Source organism: Prionailurus viverrinus, chromosome E3, assembly GCF_022837055.1.
Source record: "Prionailurus viverrinus isolate Anna chromosome E3, UM_Priviv_1.0, whole genome shotgun sequence".
NCBI lineage: Eukaryota > Metazoa > Chordata > Mammalia > Carnivora > Felidae > Prionailurus > Prionailurus viverrinus.
The window spans coordinates 4,286,942-4,304,900 of record NC_062576.1 but is presented as its reverse complement, the minus strand read 5'-3'; the positions used below and the strand labels follow the sequence as shown (position 1 = coordinate 4,304,900).

At 54.8% G+C, this 17,959-nt stretch overlaps 1 protein-coding gene across 2 annotated transcripts in view; it reads right to left on the bottom strand.

Annotated features, from left to right (window-relative positions):
- Nucleotides 1-1,099: 1,099 nt before the first annotated feature.
- Nucleotides 1,100-17,959, bottom strand: part of WIPI2 (WD repeat domain, phosphoinositide interacting 2) — a 39,803-nt gene continuing 22,943 nt past the window's right edge. For both annotated transcript variants that reach the window (XM_047837972.1, XM_047837973.1), the window contains 10 exons: nucleotides 14,625-14,794; nucleotides 12,491-12,587; nucleotides 11,749-11,846; nucleotides 11,228-11,320; nucleotides 8,471-8,541; nucleotides 5,816-5,923; nucleotides 4,712-4,876; nucleotides 3,747-3,854; nucleotides 2,790-2,920; nucleotides 1,100-1,905 (listed from right to left, as the gene is read on the bottom strand). In XM_047837972.1, the coding sequence (XP_047693928.1) occupies nucleotides 1,793-1,905; nucleotides 2,790-2,920; nucleotides 3,747-3,854; nucleotides 4,712-4,876; nucleotides 5,816-5,923; nucleotides 8,471-8,541; nucleotides 11,228-11,320; nucleotides 11,749-11,846; nucleotides 12,491-12,587; nucleotides 14,625-14,794 (1,154 nt within the window). In that variant the 3' untranslated portion in view covers nucleotides 1,100-1,792. The remainder of the gene's footprint in view (nucleotides 1,906-2,789; nucleotides 2,921-3,746; nucleotides 3,855-4,711; nucleotides 4,877-5,815; nucleotides 5,924-8,470; nucleotides 8,542-11,227; nucleotides 11,321-11,748; nucleotides 11,847-12,490; nucleotides 12,588-14,624; nucleotides 14,795-17,959) is intronic.

The window sequence follows — 17,959 nt, the reverse complement described above, 5'->3', positions numbered from 1 at the left end:
CCACGTCCGCCACGCAGCCTCTGACACTAGTTTTCCCGTGAACACTCACCCTGGCCAAAGGCACCACCAAAGACATGGAGTGCAACGCCTTGCTCCAGAGGGAACAGCGAGTGGGCCTTCCGGGTCTGAGGCAGGCTGTGTCCTGCGCGGGGCCTCAGCAGACGCACACCCTATCATCCCCGTGACTGCGGGTCACGCTGGCAGGCGTGCCCGCCTCCAGCCTCCAGAGGAAAGTAGAGTATATTCTGCCCTCACCTTCGACTAATACGGCACGTCCACTCGTTGCCACAACTGGCGTTTCTGGAGATTTCTGCCACAGTCAGAGCTTACTCTGGGTGCCCCCTGCACCTAGGCTTTCTACCTGAACCGCCAGGCACACAGCCGCAGGCACTTGGAGCAGGTGCCTCTCCCCCTTCTCCAGGCCGCACGACTGCCAAGACCAGACAAACACAACCCGGAGCAGATGCCTCTGCCCCTCTCCCGCCTCGGTTCAAATGCCCGACAAAGGGAAAAGGGAGGGCAGATACATTTTTGCTTTTTCACTTCTATCCTTAACTGTCACCATTCCACAGAATCCACCACGATCCTTTATGCCGCTAACTCTGTTTGAACGGCCTCAAAACTTTACCTGCTAGGTATCTTGGTTTGGAATGCAGAGTTTGAGGTATCTGCGGTTGTTTCAGGCTGTGAAAACGAAAAGGGAAGCTGGGCAAACACTGGGACCCGTGACCACAGCCCCGCGTCACTCTGCTGGACAATTCCGTAAGACTAAATGGAAAAGGCACGTATCACACTGGAAGGCAGGCGCTCAGAGCCAACCTCCCCGTTTCTAGCTCTCTCTACCACTTCTGACGAAGGTGAGGAGAGCCCCTGACAGTCAGCGGGGCTCAAGGTCAGAGGACAACTCGGGTAGCCACCACGCTGTAATTCTGTGCTCTGTGGGTCCAGGGAGCCGCTACTAAATTCCCTAAAAACAAACAACCCCCCCCCCCCACAGTTATTCAACAGGAAAATTAAAGACCAGATAATTTAATCACACAAACCAGACCACTTTCCTCGGCGCTGGCCTTCCCGGGTGCTCTTTCAAGTTCACGTGCTGTCCGAATACAAGGTTTTTAATGCCAGAAAGAATCGCTCTCCTCCAATACCCACATGGAAAATAAGGCCAGAAACAAAATAAAAGTCCAACAAGCAAGAATTCCCAGAGTAATCCAATCTGGAAAGAATTTAATTAACAAAATAAAATGGGGAAAAGGGCCCGGGAGGGGCTCCGGGGAGTGAGCATTCCTCCCCACGGCTGACGCCCCAGCCTGGCAAGCCCACAGAGGGCTCTTGGACCCGCCGAGCAGGTCCGCCTGGACACCCACAACCACTGCGCGATGCTGCCGTCCCCCGAAGACGCTCCTCACTATATACAGATTTTAAAAACCAGACAACTGCGGGTGTCGTAAAGTGGCTTCTAGCTCTCCTCTCCTCTGCTGGCTTGGCACATTAATGCATGCAAAGCAAGGAGGTTTCAAGGGCTTCACCGAACAGTTAATTTTGGCAAAAAGAGAAAACAAACGAAAAGCTAAGATTCCTAAGCGGGATTAAAAGCCACTGAAGTGAAAACAATGTATTTCTCGACAGTATGGAATGACACTACGGCTACAATCTTTTTTTTTTTTTTTTTTTCTTTTGAAGTCTCTGCCGTCCTCTCCCCAACTCAGGTCAAAGTTCATAGCAGCATAACACAAAGTCCTCTGTCAAGCCAGTGTCCTCTGCTTCAGGGGTCAGAGTTCACAGGTCAAGTTCAGTCCGTCCGAAGAATCATAGGGGGGTGCTCGCTGTCTTCCTCCAGCCGCAGAGCGCTGGCCTCCTCCTCCAGACACGCGCCGCCCGCGGCTCCCAGCTCGTCGGCATAGGCTGCAAAGAGACAGCGCGGCCATGCTCAGGGGCGGTGAGGCAGGACGGCAGCAGCCAGCGGCCACGGAGGCCGCGTGGGGACACGGCCGTCGGCGTTGTTTACAGGCCGCGGCGCACACTAAGTCTGAACTGTCCTCCCTCTCTGACTACAAGCCTTTTGCGGCCTTGGGCAGCCCCAGGTGAATCAGGTATTTTCCAAAATTCATAAACGTCAAATGAGATGGCTACACAGTAAACGGGGCTTCCCGACAGCCGGGCCGCAAATTTTCCTCCACAGAGTGGGAACAGTTCTCGAACTGGTGATGCGGGGTGCTCGCCACCAGACACCCAGGGCCTTACCCAACAGAAAGGGCCACTTCACCGCAGAGAGCAATGGTGACACCTACAGTCTCCCGTGGGAGCAAAATGACAGGATCGCCCCCCTGAGGTCAAGGTGGTTTTGGGGGTGGGGGGTGGGGTGGACGCCTGCATGGCCTCCCCTGTGTCTGTCCCGCAGCAGGAGGGGCCCCGAAGGCAGGCCTACAATCCCATCCTCCCAGGGCCCCAGTGCCTCCCAGTGCCTCCCAGTGCCAAGGGGGTGCCGCACGCTCGCCCGGTGAGCGATCACACAGGACCAAGGGCGCCCCCTTGGCAACGTCAAAATTGAGGGTAATATTTTAGCAGCAAGCCAGGAACAATTCACACGCACCCAAAGCAGCCTGAGCCATCATGACTACTCCTTCGAAAACGAATACAAGTAGTTCAGCCTCGAACCACCCCCCCTTGCCAACAGCTTGCCTCAGGGCACCGCCTGTCCCGGCCCAAGGGGAAAGGGCGGGGGGGGGGGGGAGGGCAGCAGCACGGGCCGCACACATCTACCTCCGTGCCTGTGGCACAGCCCTTACCAAGTCTGGTCGGAGACGAAGGCACGTGAGTACCTGTGGCGACAGCCGTGCCGTAGGTCTGCGTCACTAGGGGGCAGTCGTGAGAGGCCGAGTCCAAGATTTCATTGGTGGTCTCCATGCTGCCGTCCAACCTGGAGGGAGGGAGGAAAACAGACGGCGAGGCCGTCAGGGATCCTCACCACTCAGCCTCGTGGGCCTGTGGGGCCAGAAGTGCCCAGAAAACCCAACAGGCTCACCCAAAATGGACACACGTGTGTGCTCCCTCCACTGTGCTGACTAGAAGCTCATTCCCTGTGTTCACTCGGATTTCTCACCAAGATTTCTACCTGGGAAATCTGGTGAAAGTTATACCCACCGAGATAATAATCTCCCATTTTTAAGACTGAGGATCATAAGTACAATCTGCTATAAAAAAAAGACCCCAGTTATAACGTTACAGTATTATAGTATCATTGTTAGGGGAATTCCTGCGTAATTCAAAAAAAGCAAAAGCAACAGCAAACTGCACTCTTCCCAATGAACAAATATGAATTTCTTCTTTTCGAAGAGAACACCTGTGTCCCACATTGAGGCAGCAGGCTCTCCAAGAACGCTCAGTGTACCGTGGACGACACCAAGAGCGTCATCCCTTTCCTGGAAAAGGCTAAGTTCCCGCCTCAGTCGGCCCGGCCCGGCCCAGCCCGGGGACGGACGAGCACAGCGCCGGCCGCCTGTCCGATCTCTACACAGTCACCGCACTGGGCCACCAGCAGAGCAGCGCCGAGAGCCGGGGCCCGCGCCCTCACCCAGTTCTGTCTGCGCAAGGGAGTCTCCTCAGCGGCACAGGCCAGCCCCGCGGGCACATGCCCGACTGTGTCACTGGCTTTTGGGGAACCGGGCAAACGCACGGCGGTGGGGGGGGGTGCCTGACATCACAGTACCCGCGCTGGCGGTGCTGGCCGGCTGAGGCCCACTTACTTGTGCTGCTTCATCAGGGTGCACTCGCCTCCCTCCTGGGGGTCCAGGTTGTACATGTACAAGTACCCGTCGGAAGCTCCCACCAGTAGCCGGGGAATCTTCTGAATTCTAGGAAGAATCAGAAGGAGCCCGATTCTAGGACCTCTGCTTTCATACAACATTCTTGGTAAACCAGGAGCCTCGCCTGTGGCACAGCCAGGAAGGCCTCTCACCCCCCACCCCAAAGGAGCAGAGTTAGTTTCGTGCGCTCCACTGGTGAGAAGAGAGATGCCGCCCGCCCGCCGCCTGAGGCCACAGCATGGGGGCTGCGGGTGCACTTCGTGCGAATCGACACCCAAGCCCACAGAAGAGCTGGGAACAAAACCACTTCCATGGCTTCTCTGAATGCTAAGCGTAGATATTTCAACTACGTTAGTTGGACAAAGAGGAGGTCAAGTAACGTTTGTTACGTGCACGGAATCACGAAGACGTGCTATCGCGGAATTTTCAAGACAGTATCTCCCTGCGTGGCTACACTCTGGACAATCCGACGAAGCTCACCAGGCACCTTGTGCATTCTGAAGCCCCACTCCAGAGCGACACAGACAGCCCTGGACTAGGTCACACTGCAGGTTCTGTAGGTCCCAAGAGGTTAACTATTGGCGGCCTCCTATAGTTCAGATTTAGGCGGTTTCTTTAGTAACACGACCAATATTCCCAACAGAAACAGAAAGAGGAAGAATTTTTGGATCAGAACAACGCAGGCGAAGCATTTCAGTCCAGTAACGGTGAAGAGGCACTTGGGGGTTCCCTCCACTTCCACCTAACTCTTGACCAAGCTTTGCAAAGGCCTAAGTTCCAGGCTGTTCCCGGGCCGGGAGCAACTTAACGGGGCCACACCTCCACCGTCTGCAGTGATCCGAGACCAGGCTCTGACTGGATGTACCCTGGCAGGAGAGAGAGAGGTGACCCCTGTCCCTACTCACGTGGCCAGTGAGCAGATGTTCTTGTGGCCACAGAAAGGCAGGCGGACTGTGGCAAAGGCTCTGCCCTGGTTGAACATTTCTGTTACTTGGGAGGGCAAGTAGCTGGTGGACGCCATGAGCACTTTCCCGAAGTACCCGGTCCAGGTGGTGGGCTCCTCCTGAGGTCTAGAAGGAAGAACCATTATCAGATACACAAAGGCGGACTCTCCGCCAAGACAATGACCAGGTCCCACTCACAGAATCAAGTATCAGCCCTGAAACCGGAAGAGGGGTTCCCCACACCTCGGGAAAAAGGGGCGTAGAGAACGACGAAGTCTCAAGAGACTGGGGACGCTGTGGGCGCATCTCCTGAGAAGGGTCAGAGGAGGCCTGTCAGGTTTCAGAACCTAGAAGAGCCTTGCTCCCCCCAGGGGGCCACACGAGACGGTGGCAGACGGGCAGGCTCCCCACTTTGCAGCAGAAGTGAAAGTGCACGGGGCCAGATTCACGACCCGCCCTCCGCCCCACAACTTTTCAACAGGAAGTCTACGGAAACCTCATGAGCACACATCTCAATTATTTCCCCAGAGCCCGATTTTGTTGCTGTTCACCTGGATGTATTTGTTAACTTATCGTAAATATTCCTTTGAGTGAGACAGCACGTGAACTAACAACACTCGACCTTGTGGGTGTCTTTTTAAAAGTTAAGAAAAGAACCTCTCCTTCGCTGCGCACACCCGTCAGAGTAACGCGGAATTTCAATCAATTGCTTTAAATGCAGAAACCACCTGTGGGCAGGCTGGAGCCAGCACGCACTCCCACGTCTTGTGCGGGTAAAGGCAGAGGTACGAGGGGACATGTGCACAGACCCCAGGACGTCCCTCTTCACACCACCCCCGTCCCCCAACCTCCTGTCCTGCCTCACTGCCTCATCTTTCAGGGAAGTCATTTCACCGCTGAGCCCACATCTGGTGACACTTACACGAGAGGCAGCTCCGGGGTGTTTACTGGCAAAAACGTCTAAAGGCAGGGCAACGTCCGTGCTGGAATTTCCACCCAGTCAGTGGAAAAAGTGCTTTGTATTTTTTTTTTTTTAAACAAACATGTCTCTGCAACTCAACTCACTTTTCTTTCACAGTCTCAAGTTTGAAGATGTGCACAGTCTCAGTGTTGCTGGACGCGGACAGGAACAGGCTGTCCATGCTGAAGGCCAAGGAGCAGATGCTCACACACCTGCGGGTGAGCAAAAGAGGCCTGAGTGACGCGGTCGCCCGCAAACCTCCAAGGGGAGATTAGCAACCTTTCTCCAAGGACTTTAAAGTCAGAGAAGAAAAGTTCTCGGAATTGGCATACTTGAGTCTACGGACATCTTTCTTATTCCTCTCCAGACGCTTTTTCAAAAATTTTTCTGAAGAAAAGAAAATGTTTTAAAGATAATAAATTAAGAGCAATTCTTTACCATACTGCTGGCTAATTTTCTTTGAAATTGCAAATAACAAAGGGATTCAGGGCTTCACTAAACCAGTTTTAGCTGAATCAGGCAGGATTTACAGCACTCAGGTTAATAAAACAAAGTCCAATAATTCAAATCCTCACAATTCTTAACATGCAAGGCAGACTGGCAACCTTGGTGGTATCTAAGAGGAAAGCAGAACTTTCAACACGCTCTGACTCTCCAGTTTATCTTAAAAACCGCTGTAAAGGGGCGCCTGGGTGGCACAGTCGGTTAAGCGTCCGACTTCAGCCAGGTCACGATCTCGCAGTCCGTGAGTTCGAGCCCCGCGTCGGGCTCTGGGCTGATGGCTCAGAGCCTGGAGCCTGTTTCCGATTCTGTGTCTCCCTCTCTCTCTGCCCCTCCCCCGTTCATGCTCTGTCTCTCTCTGTCCCAAAAATAAATAAAAAACGTTGAAAAAAAAAAAATTTAAAAAAAAAAAAAAAAACAAAAAACCGCTGTAAAAATCCCAAAGCCTCAAATGAACCTGCACTTGCTCCTGATACTGAGAAGTACAAGACGCGTCTGCCCCGTCAGGTCAGTACATGTTTAACGGGTGCCTGTGAAGTGCCGGTGTCGGGCCAAGCTCTGGGGATGAAGCGGGGAAATCAGGAAGGGCTCTTGCTTTCACGGACCTTCGGTGAGCCGAGTTCGCGGACAGTAATCTGCCGCAAGAAAGGAGAGCCGGAAAGTACGAGTGGGCGGCGCTAGAGACCCGTGGAGGGAAGGGTTGTTGCCACGCGAGGGTCAGCAGTCGGCCGGGTCACAGACTGACACCCAGCACAGGAGACCGCACAGGCGAGACCCGGTGCAGAGAGTTCCCTCTGAGGAGCGGGCGTTCAGTGTGGCCGGAGCTGGGAGTCACGGGGCCAGGGCAGCCGAGCTGGAAAAGCAGGCAACGGCAGGCCTCACGCACCACGGCTGGGGGGTCTGTGGTCGGCCCTGCCGGCAGGAGGCATGCCTGGAACTCCCCCAACGGGCGTGTGCTTTACTGACACTGACACCCTCAAAGAGCAACCTGGGCCACGGTCTGAAGAATGGACCGAAGGGGCCGACGACAGAGACCGAGGCACACAAGAGGCCAGACGGCGGTGATTCGAACTGGGAGGGCAGAGGCGGAGGAGACAGGGGGTTGGTGGGACTGACCCAGGGTGCCGACACCCCTGCCACCTGACTGAATGGGAGAAAGGAGCCAGTGTGGAGCCCCTCGACCCAGGCACCAGGTCGATGATGGCGGTGTTCACCAAGATCAGGCACGTGAGCGATGAAGGGCAGATGGGGGGCACCTTCTGGTGGGTCACCGGGGGCCCCAGCATCCAGCAGGCAGGAGAAATACAGGTGCGTGTCAGGAGAGCAACCTGGGCCACACACACAGGTGGACCCACCAGCACACAGACAACCCGGTTTAGGAGCCTGTGGGAACCTGTGGGGCTGCACAGCACAGGAGGAGAGGCTCCAGGGCAGAAGTGAGACACAGGGAGAGGAAATGGAGAAGCAGTAGCAGTAGAAAAATCGAGAAAGGTGAATGTAAGGAAAACCAAGAGAAAAAAAGGCAAGAAACCTAGGAAGCAGTAATGGGGAGGGACTGAGGCATCTGGCTTTGGAGACGGGACCCTAAAGCACGCGTGTGCCGTCTCTGGGAAGGACCCCAGGGATGAGAGGGAGTGCTGATGCACAACGCAAGGTTCCCAGAAGTGGGGGTGGCCAACAGCTGCAGGTTCTGGAAAACCTCCCGGCCCAGTTCCCGCCCTGGGGTGGGCACTATCGGTGGCCCCTTCAGGACAGGGACCAGAGCCCTAGAGCCAGTCCTGTGGAAGAGGACCCAGGGGGTGCCAAGTACAGACACGGCAAGGTGTGCAGACGGACAGGGAGATTAGTGGAGGGAGCACCAAACGCTGAGGGGTTTTCTGAGTAGAGGAGCAGGACAGGAGCGTGATGAGCAGGTCGGGAACTCACGGGCCTGCCACCTCAGAGCAGGCCGAGGAAGCCAATGGCTCCAAGGGGTCCAGTCAGGCCGCTTCCTCCTCATCCTTGGGCTGCCTGGCCATTGCCCTCTGTTCTGGGGGGGGCGTGGCAGACAGAAGAAAGCCAGCTGGCGTTATAAACGTGCTCCTTTACCCGTCAGGACGACTCCCAAGTCCCCTCTGACCGTCTGGCTGGGTTGAGAAACACTTCTGCATTGAAATGGGGCTCTCAGGGCTGCTTTAAGTTTCCACTCGATCCAGAGAACACACACCCGAAATCCAAATGTCAACTCCAAAACCAGTTCTGGGACTTCTGTATCTTACCTCTTAACTCCTCTCCGGAACTCAAAGAGTTTCTGTCCCTCTGGAATGGAAAACACCCTAATCACGGTCCCCTGTGACAGGTGAAAAAGGAAAGAAAAAGGGATTTTAACCGAGTGAGCCCAGCCTTCTGTCTCCTTCACATCAGACTGTGAAGGAAACACAAGGGGCGCCACTCACCGGCAGCTTCCACACGCCCCCTGCACGCCAGCAGCACCCCACTCTGCCCACGGGAACATTTCCCGCTTCTACTGCGTACTCAACGTTTACGCTTCTCTTCAAATGCGGCCGCTGTGACTCCCTGCTTGCTCTAAACCCCGATACCCTTGGAGTCAAGTGTGCTACAGTTCTGGTCCTTCTACGTGACGTGAAGTTGAAACTCTTACGAGCCGACCCTGCTGCACATCAGGAAGCATCACCTCACTCGGTGGTCTGAGAGGTTCAAGGACCGCCCCCCCCCCCAACCCCCCACCCGGACAGCCTCTCTTGCTGCTTCAGGTTGAGCTGCTGATCAAGGGAACCACTGGCTGGAAATGCTGCTTAACGGCCTAAAAACAAGTAAGTCCCAACTTATACACGGTAGGACCAACACTAAGAAAACCCATATGACTCAGGCAAAGGAGCGTACGAACGAGCATGTGCGGCCCTACTTCCCCGTGTGGGGATGAGCCATTCTCAAGATGCCACTTTCCTGCCGCTGCCCTGGAGAACGGGGACGTGTGCCTGGAAGGACAGGACTTGAACATCTGAGAGAGTAAGACAGAACACCCAAGAGAGTGAGCACGAGTAGTGCTTTTGACATCCAGATGTTAAAGAATACTAACAAGCTACGGTCATAAAACACACAGGGAAGAGACTCCTAGGAAAACCTGAAAACAGGTAGTATCTCAAATGTGCGGGGGCAGGAAGAATTACTCAGAGGGTCACCTGACACCAAATGCGTTTTGGAAGGTTCAAACTCTTTAGTGTGAAAACCATTCTATGATATCTGACGTGTTTATAAATAGTAAAAATAAATAAATACATAAGCTATAAGCAACCTAATTACAGAACACCAGGAATCGTTTCCTTCTGGAAAACGTTCTTTAAATATAGTGATTCTCTATGGATAAAAAGATACCAAATGAGTTTGCCATTCTTGAGACTTGAAAAGGATAAAATAGCACACTCATCTACAACAACAACCACAGCAAAGGTTTTGTCCTCTGTAGTCTAAATTTTCGGACGTAGAAATTTATTTTAATGGCATACCCATTGCGTAATACTAATTAACGGTGAGCTGGTAAGGAGCCTCGCTGTGCCCACTGAATGCAGGATCAAGCATATAGCTGGACACGGCCCAGCGCCCCGCGGGACGGGATGCCGCCAAGGGCTAACCCCACGCACCAAGAGTATTCGGGCTAAAAGCAAATCAGAAGATTGCTCTCCATTGTCCAGAAAGCTCCAGTTCTGTTTTTACCGGCCTTGAGGCTCCACAAAATGCTTTAGGGTGCTTCTCTGACCCGATGAGAACTACGGAGACGAGACTTTATTACCCAAGGGGTGACAGAAGCTCACTGCCACTGCCCTAGAAGCGAACAAGGCGACGACGCAATCGTCCAGTGGTGTTTAAAAGCAAGGCCAGGCTTGGAGTCCAAACCTCTGCTGCCACCCAGCTTGGTGACCCCGAGCAAATGATTAATCTCTCTGAACCCTCGATATGAAATGAGAATATGTGTACCTTGCTGGGGGATGGGATGGAGTCATGAATATAAAAGACCTGTGTCCTCGGTGACTAAGGGAGCCACAGATGGCAGTGCTGTTGTTACTGAAACTGGGGGACCCTTGCGGCAGAGTTCAAGCGGACTTTTCTCAAATCTTACGTGGTTGGCTGGCTCAAGGGGAGAGGAGACAGGAGGCAGGCTACCTAGGTTGTCGGTGAGCAAGCATCAAAGCACAGCTAGGCAGCAGGGAACTGCACAGAAGAAGCCGGAACAGAGGCGAACGAGATTAAGGAGACCAGAGGAGCTGCAAAGGAACAAGACGTAGCAGCCAAGCTGGGAAGACAGTGACGCCCCTCTGGTGTCAAGAAGGTGTGGGGGGGGAGAAGAGGTCCAAGCGGAAGGGAGTCGCCCTGTGCTGTGTGGGGAGAACCTTACAACAACCACATCCTTTGAACCCAGAAAGTCTGCTCATTGGAATCTCTTAAGTGAACCGAGAGGCACAAAAAAGATCTGTATGTAAGACACACTATTATCTATATTCCAAATGTGATCATTCCAATCTAAACAGTAGGAAGAACATAAATGTCCCCACAGGGTGACATCTCGGTAAAGCACAACCAAGTGCCGTACGGCCGTTAGAAGGGTTTTTAACTCTGCGAAGTACGACACACGCAGGGCGAAAGAGGATGTAGGTGATACATTCGGCACGGTCACTGTCTTAAGTGAGCAGACACAGAAGGAAAGGAAAGAGCGTGCACCGAAATGTGTTCAGACCCGCCCTGGGCGGAACCGCGTCCACTCCTCACTGCCATTCGGGTTCCCTGGCACCGCGCCCGCCAGCACCGTCTCAGAGGAGGACGTGGGGCGTGTCGCCCACACGCTTCCCACTGCAGTCCCGGCGGCTCGTCCCACGGCCGCCGCGGGGGCCGCTGTCCGTGCTGGTCTGGGAGCCGGTCGACCCAGAAACCCATCTGGTCGCTCGACTGTGTGAGCGGAACCGAGAAAGTGTGCCAAAGCCCCCAGACCGGGTTCCCGTTGGGCCACGCGGCAGACGTACCTTCTCCGAGGCGGTGGCCAGCTTGGTTCCACTGGCGTCGAATGCCAGCGCCGCCAAAGGACTGTCGTGAGCCGGGATCATGTTCGCAGCTCTCTGGAAGGCAAGACCGACGTGCCGTGGCCGCCGTGCGGCGAGACCACACTCCCCGCTGCCCCCCGTCACGAGGCTGAAGCGCTGACTGGCTGGGCCTCCGACACCATGCCAGCTGACACCAAGGCCACGTCCACCTGATTTACTGGGGGTGGGGCCCGAGGCAGGGCTGCTCCAAGCAGGCCGTCCGCAAAGTGGCTACAGTTCCCTCCGGCCCTTCCAGCGGCCAGTCTGCCCGAGCTCAGCACTGCGGGCGTGACCACGGGGATCCATCTGCAGGGAGAGGTCACCCGGACCTGCTGTGCCCCCAGGAAGGCGGCAGTGAAACCGCAGTGCCGAGCCACAGAAACGAGGAGGCTGAAGGCTCCCCGGCACCCGGTTCGGGGACGAGGACGTTCGAGCGAGTGACCCCAGCACAAAAGGAGCCTCACCAAGTTGATGGTGTCGAAGACCTGCACCTCTCCGATGGTCGCACTGCCCGGGTACGCCAAGTAACAGTTGTCGTTGTTTATCGACAACGCACACAAGCCTGTGGAAACACACGGAGGCCCAGGAGAGTTAGGACGAGAGGGTTTTCTGTTCCGCTGTTAGACAGAAGCTGGCATTTACGTAACAAAGAACGCAGACAGCAAAGGGGACCCTGAGCCAGCCCTGGCGGCTGCCGAGCGGGCTTGCTTCTAGCGCCACAGCCCCAACCACCTCCTTCAGTGACAAGATTATAAAAACAGACTGCAGGCCTTTGCTTGAAACCGATCAGTAACCTCAGAACTGGAAGCCGACGAAACCAATGGTTTACGTGGTCACAAGCCCGGCAGCAGAGGGAAAGCAGCTTGGTTTAAGATCACTACTTTCCAAAGCGGTCTATCCGGGTAGAAGCTATATGGACAAAATGGCTAATCTTTAAAAGGCAGAACCAAGGGCACTTGGGTGGCTCAGCCGGTTGGGTGTCCGACTCTTGATTTCAGCTCAGGTCGTGATCCCAGGGTTGTGGGATCAAGTCCCGCACGGGACTTGGCACTGAGTGTGGAGCCGGCTTAGGAGTCTCTCCCTCTTTTCCTCTGCCCACCACCTGCCCCCCCACCCCCACGTGCACACACACTCTCTCTAAAATAAAATCAAAATAAGTGAGAGGCAGAATCAGGCAATGACACTTTCTTCCCGCAACTCGTTTACCTGCAGGGTTCGGAGGGGTCTCCCTGATTGTGTGCAGTACCTTCATGTCCCGGATGTTGTGTATGTAGAGAGATTCCTCCAGGCACACTATCAGCCGCTAGGGAAGGGACGCAACAGAAAACCAAAAATAAAGACACAATGCTTGCTCCCCAGTCTTAACCGCCTCCTGGATACGGAGGCTCCCTGTTCCTTCCGGAACACCAGGCGGACTGGATGCTCGCGGCACAGAGGACGTTGGCCGTGACCGGGCGGCTTTGTTCCTCATTTACCACTCGTGTGACATCCAAAGCCAGCAGTGCCTGCTCCCATGACCATTTCTGCCGACTGTACCAGGACCTCTAACCGTGACATTTAATTCACTATTACAGACACTGGTGAACTACAGCTAAGAAGAGTTCATTTTGTGTTTTTGGTTTGTTTTTGTTTGGCTCACTCCTCCCCTCATGAAAAGCAGAGCAGGTGCCTTGGACAGGTCTGGTAAAGGTCAGCTGCTTTCAAAAACCCATGCTGGGGGTGCCTGGATGGCTCCGTCAGTTGAGTGGCCAACACCTGATTTCGGAACAGGTCGTGGATCAAACCCCGTGTCAGGCTCTGTGCCGAGCATGGAGCATGCGTGAGATTCTCTCCCCATCCCCCCTTTTGCCCCCTTCCCCGGCTTGTGTGTGTGCACATGTTCTCTTAAAAAAAACAAAACAAAACAAAACAGAAATAAAGCATGAATAAACGAATAAAGCATGGCAAAACAAGAATAAAAGCCTAGGGTTCTGTTTTTGTTTTTGTTTTTTTTTTAACGTTTGAGAGATGAGGAGCAAGAGTGAGTGAGTGAGAGAAAGAGAGAGAGAGCACACTCGTATGGGAGGGACAGAGAGAGAGGGAGACACAGAGAATCCCAAGCAGGTTCCATGCTACCAGCAAAGAGCCCGACACGGGGCTCAAAGTGACGAACCGTGAGATTATGACCTGAGTTGTAATCAAGAGTTGCTTAACTAAGTGAGCCACCCAGGTGCCATATCTGTCTGGAGCAGGGGTGGGGGCGGAGGGCAGGGACAGAGACACAGAGGGAATTCCAAGCAGGCTCCGCCCTGTCAGGGCAGAGCCCCACACTGGGCTCGATCCCTTGAGATCAAGACTTGAGCAGAAACCAAGAGTTGGAGGCTTAACCGACCGAGCCACTCAGGTGCCCCCAAAGCCTAGGGGTTTTTAAAAGCATGAAAACTCACTCTGCGCTCCCATTATTTTGCAGGTGCAGTTCACACCCCGCTCTGAGGAGAGTGACTGCTTGCAGCTGATGCGCCAAGGGACGATTCACACAAGGAAGACGGCCCGGCTCGCACAGTAGCTGGTGCGTGCACGTACACTTGTATGTTTTAGGTTCAAAAGCGTTCAACGGGTCACGCCTTACAATCCCCGGCTCTGACCCACTTCCGCGGATCACAGCCCCCCTCCCAGTCTGAATCGCACCAGCGCGCCCCCAGTGCAACCACTCCACCCGGTCGGACGCTGCAGACCCCAGCGCGGCGACGTGCGCTCTGCACCCGGCAACGTCGGCAGCTTTCCCTGCGAGGAATACGTGGTTGTCGCGGAAAAGCTGAAGGATCTTCAGGACGGTGCCGCGTTTTGTAGGGAAGCGAAAGCCATGAGGTGGTCTCACGAAATAAGCTCCGGTGCCAGCCACCAAGCGCATACTCCGGGCCAGATGTTTTTGGGAGTGTGGGGAAGACAGTAAGTTTAAAAGAGAAAAAAGAAGAAAAAAGGAAAAAGACGTCCACAGACGTATTTTTTAAGTAGCATCTATGAAAGTGAAAGAAGGGACGAAAACCCTGACGCCACTCGAGGCCGAGTGCGCATTCAGGGGAGCGCTAGGCTTGTGTCTTGACGAGAGTAGAAGTTAACCCGGCGGAGCCCAAGAACGTGCGCGGGGACAGTGTGCTTGGAGCAGAACCGTCGAGGAGACGGAGCTGCATCGGGGAGGCGGCCCGGGGCGAGCAGGACCAGGGCCCGGGGCTGGGGCCCGGGAGCGCCAGCTCTCCCAGGCCCCGGGGGAGACCGGGTGGCGGCAGGGCCAGCTGGAAGCTGCGCGGGAGCGGCGGGGCGGGGACGGGGCGCCTGGCGTCCTGGGCGCGGTGTCGCTCACCTGCCTGTTGAGTTTCACGGCCAGTATGGTGTTGGAGTAGCTGTAGTTGCAGATCTCGGTGCCTTTCTTGAAGTGGCAGACTTTCAGCTTCCTCGGGGCTTTGAGGCTAACGATGGCCACTAGGCTGCTGGAGAACAATCTTTCTACGATGCACACATCTTCGGTATCGGCTGAAAGTACAAAACACACACACGTACGTATTCGTCGCGACGGGCGCGGTCTGCTCACACACGCGGATGCACGTCGAAGTGCACACGCACGACCAGTGGAGCAGCGCGGGCTCACAACGGTGGTCGTGTGGCGATGCGACGGGACTGCGGGGACGGTCCCAGAACACAGCGGAGTGGGAAGATGAGCTTGGGGACAGACTACCCCCCGGGTCCACCCCCCTCCTCCCAGGAGGCCCTTCTCGCTCCTCTCTCACACCATCCTGCTCACTCCCGCCCCACAGCGGCTCACGGCCGGCTCCCCGGGCACACCCCGGACACACCCCGGAACATGAGCTCCCATGAGGACAGAGGCTTCACGTCCCCGCTCGCAGCTGTGGTCCTGGAACTTCCCCATCAGTGCCTGACAGGCGATGGGCCCCGAATAACCGACCTCGAGAGGACTCGATCTTTCTAAGTCTCATCTCCTCACACGTAGGCTGGGGACCACGGCTCCTCCGTGGAACTGTCGGGGGGCAGGGGGCCTGCAGATACCGGCCCGCAGCCGGCGCTCTACACCGTTATCTGCCTGCGCTCACTTCAAGTGGGGATACCCTCCACCCACAAGGTGATGTTAAAAGTAAGCGCACACGTCCTGCACAGAAAGCAGCAGATGCAACGGACCCTCCACAGATACTACCTCACACCCACCCCATCTCCGCTAATGCCCACATGGACCCCAGTCTCTATTTCTGAGCTTGTTTTCTTAGTAAATCCCCGGGTCGGTTCAGATCTAGGAGCAAAGAGAATCCTGGACCGTAGAAAAATCACAGAAGCAGCAATCCCCACTATTTCCACGGGCGGCCTGTCTGTGTCTGTCGGGATGCGGCTGCGGTGGGTGCTTCGAGCTCGTACCCGTCCATCAAGCCAGCAGCGACCCGGGACCTACCTCTCTGGACCTGAGCGGGGCACACAGAACAGAGATAACCTGACAGGCGCGGCCCGGGGACCCGAAGTCCTGACTATCTGAAGCCTCAGCGATGTTTCCACTGTAACTAAGATGCCCTTGGGCGAAAATTCACACAGAACACAAAATACAAAGTTACCCAAAAGGGCTCCTCTCCATTAGCTCTGACGCTGGATTTAAATGGTGTAACAAAGGCACACTTAAGTTTAGAAACCCAACTACTAGAAAAAATGAAAGAATAAGTTCCAAGGGCCCCTTTATGAAGACACACTATTTCCAGGAAAGCGCTTGGAATCAATCATTTCCATACGGATGCGACGGCCCAACGTGCTCAGCGCAACCAGGCGCTAACAGACCCGGCGGCAGCCAGAGCCATGTGTGTGCAAAGTGACGTCGTACATGCCTGTGGGGGGAACTACAGGCTCTTATGACTTAGAATAGGCAGTGAAATCAAGTGCCCGATTCGCAGTCCCTTTTTTACCCAGAACATCACTTCTTTCCCACAGCAGCGGGCTAACCTTTATGCAAACAGAGCAGGGGTCCGTCCGCAGCTCGGAGACCCGTCCAGGACCCGACTCTCACCTGGCCGACCAAACTCAGACGAGACCCACCCGAAGCCAGAATGCTGATCGTGTGCAGCAAGAACTTCCTTCAGGGCCCAACACTTGAGTTCTCTGACCAGCCCCTTCCCTCTGGAAATTGGCGGGGACGCTGCGTTAGGACCACAAGCCTGCTTGGTGAGCAGACGGTCCGCTGGGCCAGGAGGAGCTGGGAGGGCGCCTGGCGCCACACTTGCTGTGCAAGGTGTTCCGGCCCGGGGGCCAAGGGTGCTCCCTCCATCACTGTCCAATGTCTCCCTCTCCAGGCTCCCCCCACCAGTTACCCTGCTCCTTCTTCGGGATTCAGGGACTGTCTGGGGCGCATCTAATTGCGTTCTCTACTTCTCCCTTTGGCGGTTATCACGTTACCACTGGCCATCTGGTGGTGTCCCCCGCCAGCTCGGGCAGTACCCCCAGGTCTGGCACCGCCCGGCACAAGTGCAGCCGGTTTTACATTTGTTGGATGATTGAAAATAGGCCTAGGATTAGATTTTGGGTTGTTTCTCAAACCTTTCAAAACACCACCAAACGAAACACAAAAATCTCTCGAATTGGGTCATATCTAAAAAATGGGCTAATCTTACCCGTGACATCTGCTTCAGTGGTGAAGTGGTCCACCCACAAGAGCTACCTCTAAGGGGCAAAACTCCTTGGTAATGTCCAAGCGCATTCACGCTAACCTAAGCACAGGGCGATTGCTCCCCCTCAGTATGTACCGGGGGTGGATGCCAGGGACCGGGGGAGGCAGGCCCCTCAGGAAAATCAGACTGTAGTCTCAATTCTGTTGTTTACTAGTTACAAGACCTGGTACCCATTTCTTCCATGATGAAGTTAAAAGCTGGAGCCTCAGCTTTATTAATCGTAGGACAGGGAAATAGTGAAGAGAAGTTGGCATACGCAATACCGACTTCTTATTAAACAAGTAAATATTGAGGCACCGGGGAGGCTCAGTCAGTTAAGCGTCCGACTCTAGATTTCAGCTCAGGTCATGATCCCAGGGTTGTGGGATGAGCCCCGTGTCGGGCTCTGCGCTGAGCCTGCATGGAGCCTGCTTGGGATTCTCTCTCTCCCCCCCTCTCCCTCTGCCCCTCCCCTTGCTTGTGCACTCTTTCTCTTTAAGATGAAACAAACAAAAAAACCCCACAAAACTTACTATTAACTTACTATTATTCTGTGTTTGTAAATTTGCCTGGTTGCTCAAGTTTCTGCGTCACCACCCCCCCGCCAACTGAATACTCGTGGTCCCTGCACAGCCATCCTAGACATGCACAGAGGGGCCAGAAAACGTGGACGTGACTGACCCAACACCCCCAGCGGAGGCTGGACGAGGTGACACACTGCCTTCTTGTTTTCAGCTCATTCTGTGAACCATCATCCTTCTCATGGTCTATGTTCTCGTATTTTGTGCTTTTGGTTGGTGATGTCACTGTTTAAAATGGTCCCCAACCACAGTGCTGGCTGGTGCTCCCAAGGGCAAGGAGACTGTGATTGCCTTCCGGAGAATCATGTTTGTCAGATAAGCTTTGTTTAGCACGAGTTACAGTGTTGTTTGTTGTGAGTTCACTGTTGACAAATCAACAGTACATATTAAGGTAAGATGCCTTTAAACAGAACCTCCCATAA